This window comes from Octodon degus, unplaced genomic scaffold, assembly GCF_000260255.1.
Source record: "Octodon degus isolate 3935 unplaced genomic scaffold, OctDeg1.0 scaffold00032, whole genome shotgun sequence".
In the NCBI taxonomy this organism is placed as follows: Eukaryota; Metazoa; Chordata; class Mammalia; order Rodentia; family Octodontidae; genus Octodon; species Octodon degus.
This window is the reverse complement of record NW_004524608.1, coordinates 6,475,132-6,494,771: the sequence shown is the minus strand read 5'-3', so window position 1 is coordinate 6,494,771 and position 19,640 is coordinate 6,475,132. Positions and strand designations below refer to the sequence as shown.

At 39.4% G+C, this 19,640-nt stretch overlaps 1 protein-coding gene across 1 annotated transcript in view; it reads left to right on the top strand.

Annotated features, from left to right (window-relative positions):
• Window positions 1–7,211: 7,211 nt before the first annotated feature.
• Mtpn (myotrophin) overlaps window positions 7,212–19,640 on the top strand; it is a 49,766-nt gene continuing 37,337 nt past the window's right edge. The window contains exon 1 of the mRNA XM_004629859.2: window positions 7,212–7,509. Within this exon, the coding sequence (XP_004629916.1) occupies window positions 7,438–7,509 (72 nt within the window). The 5' untranslated portion in view covers window positions 7,212–7,437. The remainder of the gene's footprint in view (window positions 7,510–19,640) is intronic.

Genomic DNA, 19,640 nt, shown 5'->3' with positions numbered 1-19,640 from the left:
ACCCATCCAATAATACAAGAAATATTTATCAAGCAACTATTATGTGCTAAGTCTGATGGTAAAACTATAACATGCAACTTAAAGCAAAGTAGACAAAATTCTTCTTCTCATTAAGGTTATGCCTCTCAGCACACTTCATATGTTGAAACCCTAAGCCCCAGTGTGATGACATTTGAAGATGGAGCCTTTGGGAGGAAATTAGCTCAGGAGAGTAGAGTCCTCATGGCAGAATTAGTGCTTTTATAACAAGAGTCACAAGAAACCTAGCTCCTTACTCTCTCTCTCTCTCTCTCTCTCTCTCTCTCTCTCTCTCTCTCTCCCTCTCTCTGCCTTCTCTTCTCTTTTTTCTCTCATCTCTCTCCCTTTCCCCTTCACTCTTCTCTTTTTCTTTCTCTCTACCCTCTGCTCAAACAGAGGAACTCAGGAAATGGGCCCTCATCAGAACCCGACCACACTAGCACCTTCATCTCAGACTTCCCAGCCTTCAAGACTAAAAGAAATATTTGCAGTTGAAGTCAGCCAACCTGTGGCATTGCTATAAAAACCACAGCTTGCTTGATGCAAAAAGCAATAATATGGGCCAGGGAGATGGCTCAGTAGAATAAGCACTTCCCTGGCAAGCACAAGGGTCTGAGTTCAATCCCTGGTCCACCAAAAAAATAAAATAAAATAAAATAAAATAAAATAAAATAAAATAAAGAAGCAATAATATAGTGAATATAGCCATATTATTCTGAATAGGCTAAGTTATTTACCATAGTATACAATCTCCCAAAATTTTAAGGGTACTCAATAAAAAGAAATTCTTTTTCATTGATTCTACAGGTAGTAAGAAAATCATAGTTACCTCAGAACCCAGGCTAACGGTTGCCACTGTATTAGTAAAAGTGCAATGAAGAAACACATAAGGCCCATCAAATGTTTCAATGTGTTTGTGCACAGCTACATGTTCCCACCTAAGCACTAAGAGACCAGACAGTTTTCCTGAAGGAGAAGGCATGTCCAAACAACACTAGTGACTAATAGAATCTGCCTTTTGGATCCATAAATAATGGATGTATCTTCTTTCCACATGCAAAACATATTCACAATATCTTCCAAGGAAATAATCCAAAAAGCTTTGGAATCCTCGACCCAACTGAAAATTCATGATCTTTCAACAGCTGATCATAAATCTGCCTTCTCTCGATGTAGAGATGGAAGAATTAAACAAATAAAAATCCCTCCCTCTCTTATACCTAATGTACAATGGGAGATGATACATGATAACCACCCTAACCACTCCCATTCGAAAAGGAGAAGAATGAGCAGAGATAGTAATCATTAGTCTGGAGCAGTTCTGGAATCCTGCCCAGGCAGGCATTGCGCAGGCCTCCCCACTAGGGTACAGGACGTTCCTCCATTAAATCCCAATTCAGATCCTCAGCATCCTTGTTCCCCTGGGCACTAATTTTCCGCCGTCCAGTGCATTGCTTTCAGGATTCCTTCACTGCGTCTTCCAGTGTTCTTGTCTCCTGTGATCCCAAAGATCACTGAAGAACAAGATCTCCTTAGAGTTTAAGCAGCAGCTTTCTCAGGCTACTTCCTATGCCTAGAGGATGAACTCCAGGATCATTTCAAGATTCTTTTCATTTTCCTAACAATGTAGCTGATAGCTATTTTGGCATCATTCTCAATAACTGAGTTAGTTTCTTTACATCTGATTCAAGTTAGCTTTGTGTGTGATAATCCCAGCCGCTGTACTCTCTGAGCCAAAATCGTCTCTTTTACTTCCTTTTCGCAGATGCCTTAGGTCTAGCAGGATTTTTCACAGGAAAACCTGGACTATTCTTAGGATTTAATTCTTGCCACAACTCTGAATTAAGCCGTTGTTGCTCAATTTTGTTTATTAATGATTGATGATGGGAATCTCTTGCATATTCCAGTAGTGCAAGTTTGAATTTTTGAACTCCCTGTAATTACTTTCATTCCTAATTGCAAGGTGGCAATTATTTCCTGATCTAATCTTTTCCTGTGCCTTTTTATTGTTAAGTTACCAACACATATTACCAGCTCATCATTTTCAGCCTCTTCCAATGAAGCTATGAGCTTTTGAACTATACTCTCTGTTTCCCAGGCTTCACACTCCGTTACCTGAGTTTTGTCAAATATTTCCTATTTGTCTGTATCAATCCCCATCCTTCTTCTACCATCGGTGTGAAGATACTGTCTTTCCTACCATTCCTTCCATTGTGTACTACCTAACCCTTAAGCCAACACAGTTCATTTATAATTTTTGCTATAGTAACATTGCCATCCTCGCAATAATTTCAGTATTAACCAAGTGTTGCTCCAGGGAGAATAAACACCAAAGTCACCATGGTTTAAAACTGTAAGTTTAACTCTCATTTGCACTGCACATCTGTTATGGCTTCTGTCTATGTGTCCCCTCAAAGCTTCATAGGCAGCACTTTTTCAGAGCTGGGTCTACAGTTTGTGACACTGGGATCGATTCATGGAGCAATGCTAAGAAAAAGGGCATAAAATTAAAGGTGTGACTGCCACCTACTCTAGGTAGTCTGGATAATGTCTAAAGGCACAGAAAGAGTTGTGGTCCTCCCTTGTTTCTTTGCTACCTTCTGCCCACCATGAATTCTTTCTCCTCTGCAATGCCACCCTGCCTTGAAGCCAGGTGATTATGGACTGAAATCTCTACAAAGTGGGAGCTAACTATACGTTTTGTCCTTTAACTTTGGGTGTTGTGTATTTTGTCTCAGCGATGAGAAAAGAAACTAAGAAACATCCACCATAGGATGGTGGGAAAACTGCTTATTGTCCTCATTCTGGATCCCAAGTTGATGCTGAAGCCACAATCTTCAGTGTGGAGCTGGTTGCTACAGTGCCAAAGGGTCTTGCATTCAGTAAGCCTAGAAATGACTAACATTATTTCAGCTAGTAACTAACAAACCAAAATTAAGTACATAATGTTACTTAGCTACAAGGAAGTAAGGAAGAATAATTCTCTCTCATGTTCAGAATGGCAGACAAAAGGAAATGCTTACTGAAATCATGAATATCTACAAAAATAGGTACATAAAAACATTTGTGATAAATGCTGTCAAGGAAAAGTAATTGAGCCATATGGTAGATTGAAGGACTTATTTGAAATAAGTTGTCTTGAGATCACTCTGAAGAAGGAAGAGTTACATTGAGATCTAAAAGTTTGGAAGAAGTGGGCAAAGTTTAATACAACATTCTAGATAGGAAACAGCAAGGATAAATTTGCTAGGGTACAAAGCAAGACTTACAGGTAGTGAAGAAGTAATGAGGGCAGGAGACAGTGTCATGTTACAGAAGGGATCTTCAGGGTCTGGTCACAGAAGGTCTGGAAGGCCTCAGCAAACTCTCAGGGTTGTAACTTAGGTATAACAGAAAGCCACCGGAAGATTAGGTCAATAGTGAATGTTTTACATATAACTGTATGGCTTGACATTGTCATGTTTCCTAGCTCTTCTCCTTTCCCTCTCTTGATTAGTTAGTTCTTGAGATCCTGCTTTCCTTTTACTTGTATTATAACTTTCTATTTGTATTTCTTCTTTTGAGTTCTTATACTAGGGAGACTGTATGATATTTACATTTTGTATCTGTGTATTCAAAGTGGATGGGATAGATATATAGCTACATTCTCTTAATGAATAGAATGATTTGTTCTAATGGTATTTGTAAATAGGATCTCAAGTCCACATCTTGTACAGCAATTAACCACTAAGAAGAATGTATGCAGTGTGTTAGTTATTGAAACTGTCCTAGCGATTTGATTTGAAAGTGTCTCATTGCTATTTGTTTATCAATAAAATTATGAAAAAAAAATAGTGAATGTTCCCATCTTAAAAAAAACAAAAGGGTAATTCCATGTGAGGAACTGCCTGGAAAGGGATATGTAAAGTGAGGAAATTAGCTGGGAGTCTATGGTATTAGCAAACAGGATAACAGTGGCTAGAGGAGAGGTGGGTGTGTGCTCAGCGCCAAAGATGGCAAGAAATGAATGGGTTGAATAGGATAGAAGTTAAGAAATTGTACAAGCTCCAACTCTCATGCTTCTCAACTAGGTTTGAAATCTATGGAAAACCAGATCTGATTACACATATTAAGTTCAAGACATTCAAGAGGGCAAGAAGCTAAATACAGAAGTGGATCACATAGGAGAAACCTGGTCTAGAATGGTAGATCAAGACCCGTCAGTACAATGTAACACAGTAGAGATCACAGAGGTGAGAGTGTGACTTCAGAGGATGGCTGAGGATTGTAGGATTTGCTGAACGAACTCTTCCTTGAGAGTTGGTTTTTAGAATGTTCATCGCTGTGTATGTGGGTTTATCCTTTCAATTGTAAGGGACAGGAGGCCCCTAGCTAGGAAGATAGGATGGAGGCCTTCTTAAGCTTTGTTAGAAGTTCATGGAAAAACATACAAAAGGCTACAGCCTCTGCCTCTAAAGATTAGGTTCAAGCAATCACAAAGACAAAGGCAAAGACACTAAACTCAGGAAGGTCCCAAATAATATGATCAACATAAGCCCCTTTATTTAATCCTTAAACTACCTGTCCCTAAATCTCCCACCCATAATCCTCACCTCCACCAAATAATAGGAAAGGACCAGGAAAAATAGGAACAGAAGAAATCCATGGGGAGGGCCAAAGACTGCCAGGGAGCCAATCAGATTCCAGGAGTCTACAAGAGCCCTGGATCTCAAAAAAAAAAAAAGAGCTGCAGACAAGAAATCCAAGACTATTTCTCTTTTAAATACTCCCTAGTCACCCAGAGTAACTCTTCTATCTGCTTTCTCCTCCTCATTCTCCTTTTCCTCCATCTTCAAATAAATTGTCTTCCTTTACTTTGTATCCAGCTTAATTCTTAATGAATTGAAGTGTTTTTGTCTGCCATTCTGAACATGGGAGGAATTGCCTGGAAAGGGATACATAAAGTGAGGAAATTAGCTGGGTGTAGCTGATACTGGGTTTAGGATCTCTGTTCCTGCATGTTCCCACAGACCAGTGGCATGACTTGGCATGATATTCAGCCCCAAACATCACCTCAGCAAGTAAAATTAGCAGAATAACAATATAGGTATAGGTTAAATATTTAGAGGTTTTTCTTTTGATCCAAATCTATCACTGTTATTACTAAATAGTAGCATAATGTACTTACTGAACAACTTTTATTATTTCTATTTTGTGCATGTAGAACTCTAAAATAGAGAACATGTCCAACATGACACAAAGATTAGTAAAGCTGGGTCCTACACTCAAAATCAAACCAATGTGGCTCCAGACTGTGTGTTATCAGTTCCTGCGTATAGGGCAACAGTAGTGAAGCAACTTGCTTTGTTTGTTGGCCATAAAAAGTTGTCTTTGGATCTCTCAGTGTTCATATGCACGCATCTGGATTATTAGGGTTATGAGGTACAAATCACATGGTTGATGCACTCCAACATATTTTATCAAACCCTTGGAAAAATAGAACTGCCTCACTAGAATGGTCCTGAAGCTTCAACTCACTAAAAACACTCACTCACACACACACACACACACACACACACACACACACACACACGAAACAAAACAAAAGATGTACCAGGACACTTTGCTCTGCCTTGTGGTATTAAACTGAATTTCTAGTCCTGAATGTCATTTGCCAGTCAGAGACCTGAGTTAGCTTTTCCCCCCACCATACCCTCAAGTTATTCACACCACAGATCGTTACACACGGTATTCAGACAGCACTAAACTCACATCGTTGTTTTAAGAGATGAGGATTTCCTTGAGGGCAGGAATTGCTTTATTCTATCCTTTTCACTATTTTCTGGTGGATTTGCAGAGTATGGAATGAAAAGAAGCATGCATAGTGAAGGAAGAAGAAAGGAGAGAAGGAGAAAAGGGTGAAGGAAGCAGGTAAGGAGAGCGGAAAGGAAAGAAGAGGAGAAAGAAGGAGGCGGAAGGAAGGTGAAGAAGCAGGAATGAGGGGAAGAAATATTATAGACAGTTCAGTTAAATAGAAATTAGTGTATTATAGGCAGGCAGACCCAGAGAAGCCCTTGAGGGAGTCAGTGCAGAGAATGAGAACACCTTACAGCTATGGCTGCAGGCACATCTGTCAGAAGTCAGACATCAAGATAAAGATGGAATGACCAGACCTACACGCTTCCCTGAGGGATAAGCAATACATTAAATCTTCTGCTATAACTGGTATCACCTGGTCCAGTAAAGTCTAGACAGACATCAGTCACCACGTGGTTGCTCAGGACCTCCTGGTCCATCTCCTCCTAAAAACGTTTTTGGTCTTTTCCGTGTACACTTGCTGTGTGACCCCCCTTCCCGACTGGATCAATATTACCTAAGGCTATCCTTGTAATCTTACTGGTTGATCATAGTTTTGACCCACACAGTACCCACCTCATGGTTTTTCGCTATGAAACTTCCTTGGAGAAGCAGGCTCTTTGGCAACCCTTGTTCAGGCACTCCCCGTCCCCAACCCTCTCAATAAATTTCCTCTACTCTTAATCTCTGTTGTTCCTTAGAACTTAGCCTTAAAATTGGGGGAACATGAATTTGGCGTATGAGTTCCAGCAGTCTGGGTGTTATATTAGTTCCCCTAGATCAAATAGGAGGATGGGGAGGAAGAAAGAAGAGGAAGGAAGAAGAAAGTCATTCCTCTGACCAGCAAATAACATGCAGGACTGCAATTTGATGCTACAGGGTAGAGCACACCTATTTGGCACAATTTCCATCTTATAAAGTCTGAGGGTAGAGTTTTTTAAAATGGTTCGCAACTAAAGAAAGTTGAAAAGCGGGGAGTTGGGAGGGAGGGAGGTCGGCAGGAAGAAAAAAGGGCGAAGCAATCCGGATCAAACACTTCCGGAGTTTTTAGGTAAGCACGATGCCTTCCAATATCCTTTTTTTCTGATTTTTCTCAAGGACTCAAGGCGCGAAGCTCCAAGGCGCTCCGCCCGCCCCGCCCCGCCCCGCCCAGCCCACTCGGCGTCTCGCCTTTCCCATCGCCCCCGCGCCCCACCCCCACCCTCCAAACCACCCCCTCCCTCCAGTCAGCCCGGCTACTGAGCCTGCGCGCAAAAGGTCTCGCGCGCAGGGCGGCGGGGGTGGGGCCCGCAGCCCCGCCTACCGCCCAGGGGAAGCGGAAGCGGAAGTTGGGGGTGGGCCCTCTCGGGGAGTGAACCGGAAGTGCAAGTCCTTCTGCTGCTTCTCCGCCGGGCGGAACCTCCTCAGCTGGGCCCGGTGACCGCGAAAGAACTTTCTTTCTCCCTCCCCGGAGGTCGCAGCAGCCAGAGGCCTCGCCCGCCTGGCGGCCCGCGCGCCTCTTCGCCCTCTCGCCGGTCGGCTCCGCTCGTGCTGCCACCTCCGCCGCCGTCCCCAGCCCGGCCAGCCGGCTAGCCCGCCGCAGTGATGTGCGACAAGGAGTTCATGTGGGCCCTGAAGAACGGAGACCTGGACGAGGTGAAGGACTACGTGGCCAAGGTGAGCGGGAAGGGCGGGGGCCGGGGGTCCGCAGGACTGGGGGCCCCTCTCCGTGCCAGGGACCCCGCTTCCTTCTTGTCCCGGGGAAGGGAGGCGGCACCTGGCCCGACCGAGGCTGTCCCCGGCGCTGTTGAATTCGGCCCTCTTTCTGCACCGGGGTTATTTAAATCTTTCTTAGAATGATGTAATTCTCCATCTTGGACTTTGCGGTTACTAAATGAAGTCACCCGAGTAAGTAGGATCAGAGGAACGTTTCCTTTCACTCTGGCTCAGATAGGATTTTAAAGAATTCGTGGACCGTGTACAAGAGGACCGAAAATAGCACTAGTTGAAAACGCGTTGAAACTTAGTATCACTTCGCTGTGCAGGCTTAACCTTGGGTGTGGCCTTCTTCCTCTACCCCACCACAATAAACACACTTTGGCTTCGTGGTGCGATCGTCGGTTGGTATCCTGGGTGTTTAAGAAATCCGAGTCGCTTTTCAGAAAGCCCTGTTAACTTCTGGTACCCCGTTTTGCTCCTTGATTTCATCTGAAGGGCTTACCTATGTAGTAACAGTGGCCTTTCATCACAGTATATTTGAGGGTGAAAATCGCGAATAAGTAAATCAAACTCAAACCCATTTCCAAAATATAAAACTGAATTATCTTTGTGGTACCAGAAATGGTACAAGAATCCAAGCTAACTAGCCTTTGAATACAGAAACGTGTATTTTGAAGTATGACAGCTTAGTGTGATTTTAATGAAAGGTTAATTTTTTTAAATATATTTTCCAACACAAAATTATAATTTTATGACATAGCCATCAAAGACAACCTTACTCACCCTTCAAAAGTGTGAGAATCCAGTCTAGATTCCACTTTTTCAAAGGACGGGACCATTGGTCAGTGTTAGGAAACAAGTAAGCAGAAACGGAGTTTCTTAAAACCTGTGGGGTTGTGCAAGGCACGCTCCTCATAGTTTTTCCTCTATTTAATTCCATTGCCATTTAGACCTCTTGTGTGATCCACTTCGTTGGTTTCTGCAGTGGATTTTTAGGACAGGCTGCCTTCTGATCACTGCCTTCTTAACTGAAGCTTGGAGTAGTGCCTCTTTCAGTGTATGGTGAGGATGGCCTTTGTTTTTCCTACCATGGTGGAACCTAGGCTCTTGGAAATAACTAAAAGTTGATAGGTACTAATTGAACATAGGGCAGTAAAAATAACAGTGTAGCTTCCTACTAACATTAGGTTTTCTTCCCGAGACTCGTGAAGTAAGCCCTGTATCTGTTATTAATCCCATTTTACAGATAAAAGAACTACGATGGAAGGTGCTAAGAAAGATATCAGGCAGAGGTCCAGAGATTGTGTCTGAGATGAAGCCACAACTAAAATGCAGTTTCCAGAAGTGAGACTTTGGAACTGTTTCATACAGTCTCCCATAATCTAAAAAATGTGAGAGCATGTGATCAAAGATTTCCACTAGGACATTCCCAAGACCCTCATGCAGGCCTCAGGTGTACACAACCAGTTCTCAGCTCCTCAGAAACGTTTATGTAAAATTACATGCTAATAAAGGAGATTAGTTTAACTTGTTTTCAGATATTCTTAAAACTGAGGTTAATGTTCAGTTTGACTTTTTTCCCCCGACTGCTGTATTGCCTCTGTCATTAACAGAAAAGATGTATATAAGAAGGGCAGTGTTCAAAGACAAGTAATTAAAGGTAGTATTGAAAATTAGTCCACTGTAAGATTGGAGTGTAATGTAATCCTGTAAACGGACCGTGGAGCTTTTTCTTTTCTTAGTTTTACTAAGTAATGGATCTCTTAAAATCTCTTTTACTTTGTTGAGAAATAACCAAACTTCTAAAAACAGACTAGCGCTCTAGTTTGAATACAGCTAAGCTCCCTTTCTAGACTTCACACTCAAGTCTTCATCCCATAGTGTCTTCTGCCCAGAAGCTCACCTGTTCAACCAATGCCAACATTTGTTTTCTGAGTTTGTGTAATATGTACTTACTGAGTATGTACAGAGAAAGCATTGAAGAAGGAAGTGGACTGGTTTTCCTCAGGAGTGAATGTCAGATACTCAGTGCTCTTGTGAGATCTTTCACATTTAGTATTTTCCTTTTTTTTTTTTTTTAAGCTGACATTTTAAAAATTCAGTAATTGCATTTTCTTGCTTCTGACTTTTCGACAGAAATCTGAAGCGTGGATAGTCTTCAGTTGTTGATTTCAAGTAAGTTTTTGAACTCCCAAAAACTCATTTGAAATCCACTGAAAATTTCATGTTTTTAAAGGGAAGAAAGCAGCATGTGGAGAAAAATGCAGACTACTCTGTATTAAATGTTTATCTATAATGTTAAAATGATAACTGAGGCAATTTTAAAGTCCTTCAGCATTACATTTTGGCTCCTTGGCTGACTGAGCTAAAGGCCATGTAAAGTTCATTCATCTGTTTTTATAGGACACCAGGCACTTTTATTAGGCTCAAAATGATGCCGAGGAAGTTGGGCTTGGTGTTTTGGAAACTTCAGCATCTATACTTAGCACACCAGTGTGAAAAATCTCACAGACCTTAAGTAATACGCAAATCATAAGTAACAATTTAGTTGTCAAATTGAAAAAAAAAAGTGTAAGATACTAAAAAAGGGAAGGCAGCGTAAGCAGCTACAGTAGGTATTCATAGCCCCATTTGTAATCTGTACACTGCCTCTGGGTGACATTATTTTTGCCTTTGTCTTCTGTTTCTACCTTAATGTTAATTTCTCCCATTGGCATTAATTCTGGTAAGATTATCTAATGGGTACCTCTGATAAAACTGCAAATTAAGCATACTGTTTTCCTGTCAAAACTGCTTCTGTTTCTGTTGTCTCCATTCTAACTTAGGACCTCATGACCCAATCATTTATCCACACTAGACTTTGGGGGATTTTCCTAGATTTCCAAGGGTCATCAGGACTACCTTCTTAGTTTCTTTCATCCATGCCTCACTCACCAGTCTTAGCACAATTACTTTAGGTAAGTTGCTGCTCCTTTACAACCTGGACTGTTTTCTTAGACTGTAGTTCTTCCAATCCAGTTTAGCTGTGGGAGTGTCATTATAATGTGAATCTAAGCATACAGTATTACCTTTTTTCTCAAGGAACCTCTTTCCCTGTCCTTAAGATACCTTTGTGTGTCCCATTAATTATTTCACATGGGCCATCTTCTTGGTTCAGCAAACAAGTGGTGATGGTGTGGACTTGTCTTTCTCACCGTGCTCTTTTTTTGCGGTATGTTTTTCTGTGTGCTCTTTCTTTTTTAAGTCAGCCCAACTCTGTCCTTAGCTGGTGAGCTCCTACTAATCCTCTTAGAGTAAATATTACCTCTTCCAAAATAACATTTCCACTTCCGATGGAGCACTGCTTCTTTTACGGTGTCACTGATTAAAGTGTGCTGTTGCTTACATATCTCTTTCATTCGGTTCTCAACATCTGGAGGGCAGATAGTATATTCATTTTCATAATTGTATCTCTACTATGGTACAAGAGAATTTCACACACTAAATGCATATGCTTGTAGTAGGAAATTCTTTTAATTTTTAATTTGACTATGATTTCAATAAACTTTACTACTTAAGTAATAATTACCATTGATTGGTTTACTTAGGGTGACAAGAAAAAAGCATTTGGAAAAGAAAAAAGCATTTGGCAAAATACTTTTCATCCCTCCCACACACAGTTTCTTTTTTTTTATTTATAATTTTAATTGTTTTAAATGATTGCAAATTAAAAATAAATTATTTACAAACATAAATGAATATAACAATAAAAATTGTCCAAGATAAAAATGAAGAATTTACAGATCAGTCATAATAGTTCACTGTGTCAAAATCAAGAAACTTATATTCATATAATTAGAATTCTCAAAGTAGAATGGAGTAGGCAATAAATATTTAAAGATTTAAAATTTCTGAATTTAGTTCAACTTATAATACCATATTTCCAAGAAAAATGAATCTTTTTGCACAAGAAATTTAAAATCATCCAAGATACACAAAAATTAGGTTGTTCAAAACTTATTGTAAAGAAAAAAATCATTAACGCATATACATCAAAAATATTAGCTATGGAAGAATAAAATTAAATAGCATCTTATTCCACATTAGAAAGAAAAAAAAGGACCAAGTGTGTAAGAAACTAGACTAATTAAAGAACTGAAAGAAAAGATCTGTCCTCTTTGAATTTTATGCTTAGCAAACATACCTTTGAAAAGTAAAAGTAAGATTTTCTAGTTATACAAACTTGAAATATTTTAATACCTCCAGAAGTAGCATATAGGAAATAACAAAGAGCATAATTCAAAAGACAAGAGAAGTTGCAGTATGCTCCTGGATGAACAATAAAGAGCTCTCAATATGATAGTTAGGCAGGAGTATATAAAATACATTAGATGAACCCTTATTTACAGGTCATTGCAGGTTTCTATGAAACAGTACCAATCTTATGTTGGGTTATACACATACTTTTTTTCATAAATATGTGTGTATACGTGTGTATAAAAGACAGGAAAGAAGTAATATAAAGTCAACAGAAAATGGAAATAAACTTTTTAAAGTTTCTAATACTAGGAGAAGATATCATATGTCTTTTAAGTAAATTGTAAGTCAAAGGTACAGTATAAATCTTAGAACAAAAATTGAGATTAAGCAATATTCAGAAATTTAAATACTAATTAATTAAAAATTAAATGTTTCAAAACAGTTGAACTAAGAAAAGGTTTTCATGATAGCAAAGAAGTATTAAGAGTAAAACATAAGATAAATACTGGAATGGCAAATAAATGACCAGCACTTCTAACAGTTTGAGGGTAGGGTATCGCACAAAGTTCTCGTGTGTTGTGGACATACAAACGATCATGACAGTTACTGGTGGCCAGGCGTCATTTGCACAGTTTCAGTATAGACAATATTTCCATTTTAAGCATAAGAACACTGAGGCTTAGAAAAGTTAGTGTCACCCAGTTGTGGAGTAGTAGTATCACTGAGATTTAAACCAGGGTAGGCCAAATCTAAAGTTTATGCGTATACAAAGTTTTTTAAACCATATCAGGCTGTGTTGAAAATAGTCATCTTGCTTTGGAGTTTACAGCAGCGTAGAGATACATATAAAGAAAATGAGAAGAGGGCTTCCAAGAGGCAAGTACAGCAAATTAGATCCTGTAAATATGGACATAGAAAATAGCTACTTTTTAAAAAAATTTTAAATGTAACAATTTGGAAATAATTAGCATAGAGATAAACATCTCTGTAAACTTAAATTTCCACTATAGGCTCCCTTGGGTCAAGGTGTGTCTATAAGAAGACTGCTTGATAGCTTGTGTAAATTGTATTTAAACTCAGAATATTATTTGTACTTTATGTTCATAATTGTGCATAGACACAGTCGAGAAGAAGTTGAATTGTGTTTGTTTGCTTTAGGAAAAAGTAATTAAATTACTGAGCTTTCTGTTGATAATGGTTTAAATTAAACAACAGTTTTAAAGACCATATTTTTTAATATTTTATATATTTGGGTAGTACACAAGTGTCATTTCATTCATGACCTTCCCCATTACTTATAACCCCATGAGTTTAGATATTGTAGAGCTGTAGAACTTGTCTAGAGATTGAATAGCTTGCCCAGCAGCACAAAGGTCTTAAGTGGAGAAGCTGAGATTTGAACCCAGTACTGTGGGCTCTTAAGCTTCAGAAGTCCTTGGCTCTTTACCACCTCATTCCCCCCTTGGCCTTCATTGCCAGTTAACTTCTTAAGTATGGAAGTGTTAAAATGAAAAATCAACACAGGATGGGAAAAATCCCTTGAGACTTCTTAGAGATGAGGTTTATGAAAGACTTTGAGGACCCAGCCCTTATTTTTCGGGTGATTAGGAGTTGTGTTGATGAGTGGCCCCTTAAAAATCCCCAGTGGGTTTGTATATGTACTCTCTTGTTTACCGGTACTTCTGTTTCACTTGCTGTGAAACACTATCAGGTCTCTAGCTTCCCTTTCTCTAAGGTTTCCTTTCCCTCTACAGCCCCCATTCTAATGACATCTGCCTTTAACACTCTGATAGGTTTGAAAGGCAACAGTTGTGCCCCATTTGAGAAGATAGGATCTCTTGAACCCAAGAACAGTATCAACTCTAATCTTTAGAAGTTGCACAACTAATTATTGGGATCATTTTTCACTTTCCTATTAAAATAGCCATAGAGGTCCTGATTCAAATTGCCTTGCATTTGTTGTAGGTAGTTTCTCTTTTTTAAATTATCATATTTTTCTTATTAAAATTTATCCCTTTATTTTCCTTTCTGCAGAAGGCTAAATCCAGTAAAAAAGCTCGTATCAGTTGACGGAAGATAGCCTTCAGGAGATAAGCAAAATTTAGTATAATACACTTTTCTGGTAGGACTTTAGTCTTTTTTTTTCTTTGAATATGAAATAAGGGAACATAAGTTTTCTTAGATATGTTTTGCTTTAAAATTTTAAACATCTTTCTTATGTATAGGTGATTACAAGTTTAATGAAAACTGATTTAAGTTATAAGATAAAATGCTTATTTTTGAAATAAAGCCATATTAAATAGAATAAAGTGAAGCAAAATATTCTGGCGCCTATTCCCTCTACTCAGTTGGCTTGTTTCTTTAATATATAAAACTATTAGATACTGTATTTTTAAGACAAAAGTATACAGAAGACAAAAACCAGTCTGAAATTCCTACTTAGATAACTCCTATTATCTTGAAGAAGTAAAATCAAATTAAGGTACAAATTAGAAAATGGAGTAGTTAATAAGAATGAAGGGCTGAGGACCTCCCATCCCCAGTCCCTGCATACTGCTTAGTAGCCATTGTTAGCAATTCATATAATTAACTTTTTTTTTTGGCCAGCTCAGCCTGCCCTGGGGTCAGGGCTAGCACAGCATGTGGTGCCGGGGATCAAACTGCGTTCCCTGCATTTGCCTAAGCAGGCGCTTTAGTCCACTGAGCTATCTTGCTGGCCCCAATATAATTAATTAACTTTAGAAAAATGTTGGGACTACACTTATTCAATCCCTTAGAAAGAGGTTTCCCCCTTAGAAAATTACTTTTTTTTTTTGAGGTACTAGGGATTGAACTCAGGACTTGTGTTTGCCAGGCAGGCACTTCTTCTACTGAGCTATCTCCCCAGCCCCTTCCTTAGAAAATTACATTAAAAAAAAAAAAAAAAAAGGAAATTACATAAAAACTGAGGCAAGAGGTTCATAAGTTGGAGACCAGCTGAAAACCCCAGGCTGCCTTAGACTATAAAGTTGATCCTGTGTCAAAAAAAGTATAACTTTTCTATAAATCTGTAATTTCATTTCTGCACTTTGCTTTTTAAAATTCCCTAATAATAATTCTTAGACTTGGCATTGAAATTTATTGATTAACCCCTTTTTAGTGGTGTGTAGTAGTCCTGTTATGGATATGCCATTATTAATTTAACTAATACTTTATGGCATTAGTTGCCAAACTTATGGTACACATATTACTTGTTTGGAAGACATAAGATGTTAATATATGAGTTCGAAACTAAAACCTCAGTATTCAAGTTTAATTGCAGTGTGGGCACTTTGGATAATAAGTGGGTTTGGGTTGCAGTGGGTGCTTGTCTCAACACGTTCCCTGTGGCTGCTTTATTATAAACATTTTGCTCCAGTTTATTTTCACAATTAAAAAGTATTGTAAGGATCACATCTCTGTAGACACTATAGCCTCTTCTAAGGATGTGCATTGCACTCCTGATGCAGTTCCTAGGACTTAGCCACACAGCAGCAGCACGTGAGACTAATGGTTCCCTCATCCTGTGGGCAGCACTGAGCACCATTATATTTCTTTAGTTTTTGCTATTTAGATTGGTGAAAAGTGAGGGCTGGCCAGATAGCTCAGCAGGCTACAGTGCCTGTTTCGGCAGAGCACAGGAACAGGTGTTCAATCCCCATCTTGCTGTGCCACCTCTGTCCCCCAGGACTTGCTGAGACTGTGATTGAAACTGGACCTGTGGTGCTCACCTGTAATCCCAGCACTTGGGAGGCTGAAAACAGGAAAATCACTAAGAGTCTGATCTACATAGTGAGATCCTATATACCCTGTCCTAAATTCATTTTTTTTTTAAAGTGGTATATTTTTTTCAAATCGTGTTTCTTTAATGAAGAAGTTTAATATCTTAGCAGAACTTTGCTAGCCACTTGTATTCCTTTCCCAAAATTTTCTGTTTGTATCTTTTGCTCATTTTTCTATGATGTGGTTGATTCATTTCTAATAGATTTATATGAGCCCTTTACAAATTAAAGAAATGGGTTTCTATCATTTCTTGGAAATATTGTTCCCACTTTGTCTTTTGACATCAGTTTTTTGTTTTGTTTTATATTTTTTGTGTATATAATACAGGTCTACAGGGTCTCACTACACAGATCAGACTCATAGTGATCCTCCTGTTTTCAGCCTCCTAAGCCCTGGGATTACAGGCGCGTGACACCATGCCCAATCTCATTTGGTGTCTCAGCATGCCCGGGGACGGGGTCAGCATAGTGTGCTGGGGATTGAACCCTGGTCCCTGCCCCTGCTTAAGCAAGTGCTTTAGTCTGCTGAGCTATCTGGCCGGCCTTTGACTTCAGTTTCTTATTGTTGTGTAACAGTCTTCTGGCTTGGATTTTATGTCCCAGTGTTTTGATGTGAACAGATCTATCTTCCTGCTTCCCATTATCTTTTATTTTGTTCTTTCGGGTTTCTCATATAAGAGATGCCTTAAGCTTGTGTGTCTGATTTATTTTACTTAACATTGGTCTCAAGGTATATCCATTTTCCTCCCCATGACTCAAGCTTATCTTTTTTATGGTAGTCCTACTCCAGTGTGTCTTAAATACCACATTTTCTTTATCTGCGCATCTGCTGATGGGCGTATAGATTTAGCTATTGTGACTTGGGCTACTTGAAACATGGGAGTGCATGTATCACTGTACTATATTATCTAATTCTTTCAGGGAGACACCCATAAGGAGAATAGCTGGATCAAATGGAATTTCTAGTTTCAATTTTGTGACTTTTCTCCATACTGATTTCCTTGGGAGGTGTACTATTTTACATTCCAGCAATATATAAGGGTCCCTTTTCTCCACAGCCTCACCAGCGTCTATTATTGTTTAATGTCTTGATAGTAGCCATTCTTTTTGGAGTAAAATGGAGTATCAGTGTTTTAATTTGTATTTGTCTGACTTAGGCTCCGCCTCTTAAGGATTTCACCTATACTGACAAAACTGAGAAAAAAAATTTCAGCGCTTGGGAAGCAAACCATACCTCTGCTTACTTGTAAAGTTTCTGTTCCTGTCTGATTTGCTCTGCATAAAGCATTTCCTAGGTGCTTCTGCAGTTAATCCCTCACCCTTACCAGTGTGGTATCTAACTCAGAACTTTTTTCCTGTGGTGTGCTACACAGTAGATTCTTAAACTTGAGAATGTGTGGCTCCTGACTTCACTGACAAGTCACTGAGCTGCAGTTTGGAAAACAGTGACTTGAGAGACTCAAAGCTTGCTCCAGAGAATGTGTCTTCTAGTTTTGAACACTCAAAAAGTTTGTTCTAATGACCTGTTTAAAAAACTAGTATTTTTTTTAATTGATGTATTTTTTTATATAGTACTTAATAAAAGGGCATTTGCCTTGTAGGGTAGGTAGGTAGCTTCCCAGCGGTTGAAGCCCCTTCCTGAGCTTGAGGAATTCCCTACTGTTCAGCATGAATCTTGACGAAGTGTAAGGTTTCTCACAACAAAAGCCAAAAGGACAAGTAAATTGCTTTCTGTTGCCTACACAGGAAATGGACTCATACCCCAAATACGACTAATTGGATGCTTTTGTCTGGAGTGAAGTCCTAAAACTCAGGCAGTAAAGGATGTTAGCAGCAGCAGTAAACCACCCAGTTACCAAAACTGAACTAGCAGGATGCCAGTTGTAGCATCTCTGCTGTGCCCACGTAGTTTTTATGACAGAATTTGAGTTTTTATTTCTTACTTTAAATTGTTCTTGTTTCTTACCCAATTCTTAAACCTTCTGAACAAGTACTTTAATATTTCTTTACCAAATTACATTTCTTTTAATCAGTCTGAATTGGTTTCTGTTAATGTGCATCTAAGAGCATGTTACGTTTATCTGCCAGTCTCCTCAAAATTGTACTATGGATTTTTTGAAGATAGAGGGAAGATGGATAGATGGATAGATGATAGATGGTAGATAAGTGGGTAGATCATTCATATATACATACATCCATGGATAGTACATAGATACATAGATTTTCCAGAATATTTTTTTTCCTGCCATACAGATTAATTAAGTTTGGATTGATTGTATTTGCAGAAACTAGCCCTATGTTGTCTTCCAGGTTGGTTACTATATGCCTTTTGGCAACAAATGTTCTTAGTGTTTATGATCATCTCTCCTCTTAAAAATAGTTCTTAGTTTTCAAGCTCATTTATTTTAAACTCAGTGAACTTAGCCCAGCTTTTCTATTGCAATGGCAGTAGTTGTATAAATATGCCAGCTTTCATCATTTTAGGGTTTCAAGTAAGAGTTTTTTAAACTATAATATAAAGGTAAAGAAAGTTTTTGTGCTTGTTACCCTGTGGAAAATGGATCATCACTGCTTTCTCATTGTAATCAATAAACGTTAAAACCCGTATCTAATGCTACATTGCCTGTAACAACATGAAAACATTTGTCTGCTAAAACCGATAAAACTGAAAGCTCACTGGCAGCAAACTTAAGTCCTTAGAAAATGTTCTTTATAGATTTATTTTAAAGCTCTATACGGGAAAGTGCTTTTTCACTTTGTATTCCCATAGACCAGGATTTAATGCCTAACCCTAGCCACCTATTAACCTTAACCAAGTCACTTTTCATTAACTCACAGGTTTCTCATCTGTAAATGAAGATTATAATAGTATCCCATTCATGTTTTGTATAAATCTAAACGAGTAAATGTAGTGAGACCCTGTACCAAATACATTAGAAGTAAATGTAGATTTATAAATTAGTGCCTACACACTGTTCACTGTGTAGGACATACAAAGTTGTTATTTGTGTTGTCTGTAGAGATCCTTTCCTAAGTAAAGACGTAGGCCAAGTAGGAATTGGGAAACTTCTTTGGAAAGGACCACTTACTAAATATTTTAGGTCTTGTGAGTGATACAGTCTCTACTACAACTCTTTTTCTGTGCTGTTGTACAGAAGCAGCCATAGAAAATAGGTAAGCAAAGGAGCATGCTGACTGTGTTTCAATAAAACTTTATAGAAATAGATAGCAGACTGGATTTGGAATGAAATTCTCTAAAAGGAAAAGTAATGAATTTAAAGGCAAGTGGTATAGAAATATTCTGAAAATTAAGAATTATTACATGTAGACATTAAAAGAGGAACTTACTTAGATTCTTAAACCGAAAGGAAATTACAAAATTTTTCAGGTGTTAAAATGTACATCAGGAGACCCAGTCCTAGCCCAGGTCCGGTGAGTGTGTGGAGAGCTTCCTGCTACCCTGCGCCGGCGGGACCAGTCCCAGCCCAGGCACAGTGTGTGCCGGACCCTCTCCCACCCCCTCGGGCTGCCCCCCACCATTCCGCCGTATCTCCCCACCCCTCCCACCGAGTAGGAATTTCTGCCGACTTCCAGGAACCCCCAGACCCAGTCCTAGCCCAGGTCCAGTGAGTGTGTGGAGAGCTTCCTGCTACCCTGCGCGGGTGGGGCCAGTGCCAGCTCAGGTGCAGTGTGGGCCGGACCCTCTCCCACCCCCTCTGGTCACCCCCCCACCACTTCACCGTACCTCCCCACCCCTCCCGTCAAGTAGGAATTTCTGCCGACTTCCGGGAACCCCCAGACCCAGTCTTAGCCCAGGTCCGCATCAGGAAGGAGCTGAGCACAGCAGCGAGACCTAAGCCAGATGCAGCTGGATAAATCCAAGCTCTGTAGAGCTCCACCTGAACTTCAGTACGTGTGAAGGTTATAACTACAGCAAAGATCTACAACACAGGGCAGAAGACAGTGCTACACAAAATGAGGAGAAGGAACAAAATGCAACCTCAGAACCCAAGCCCACCCGTAACAAGTGCAGAGGACACTAACACAGAA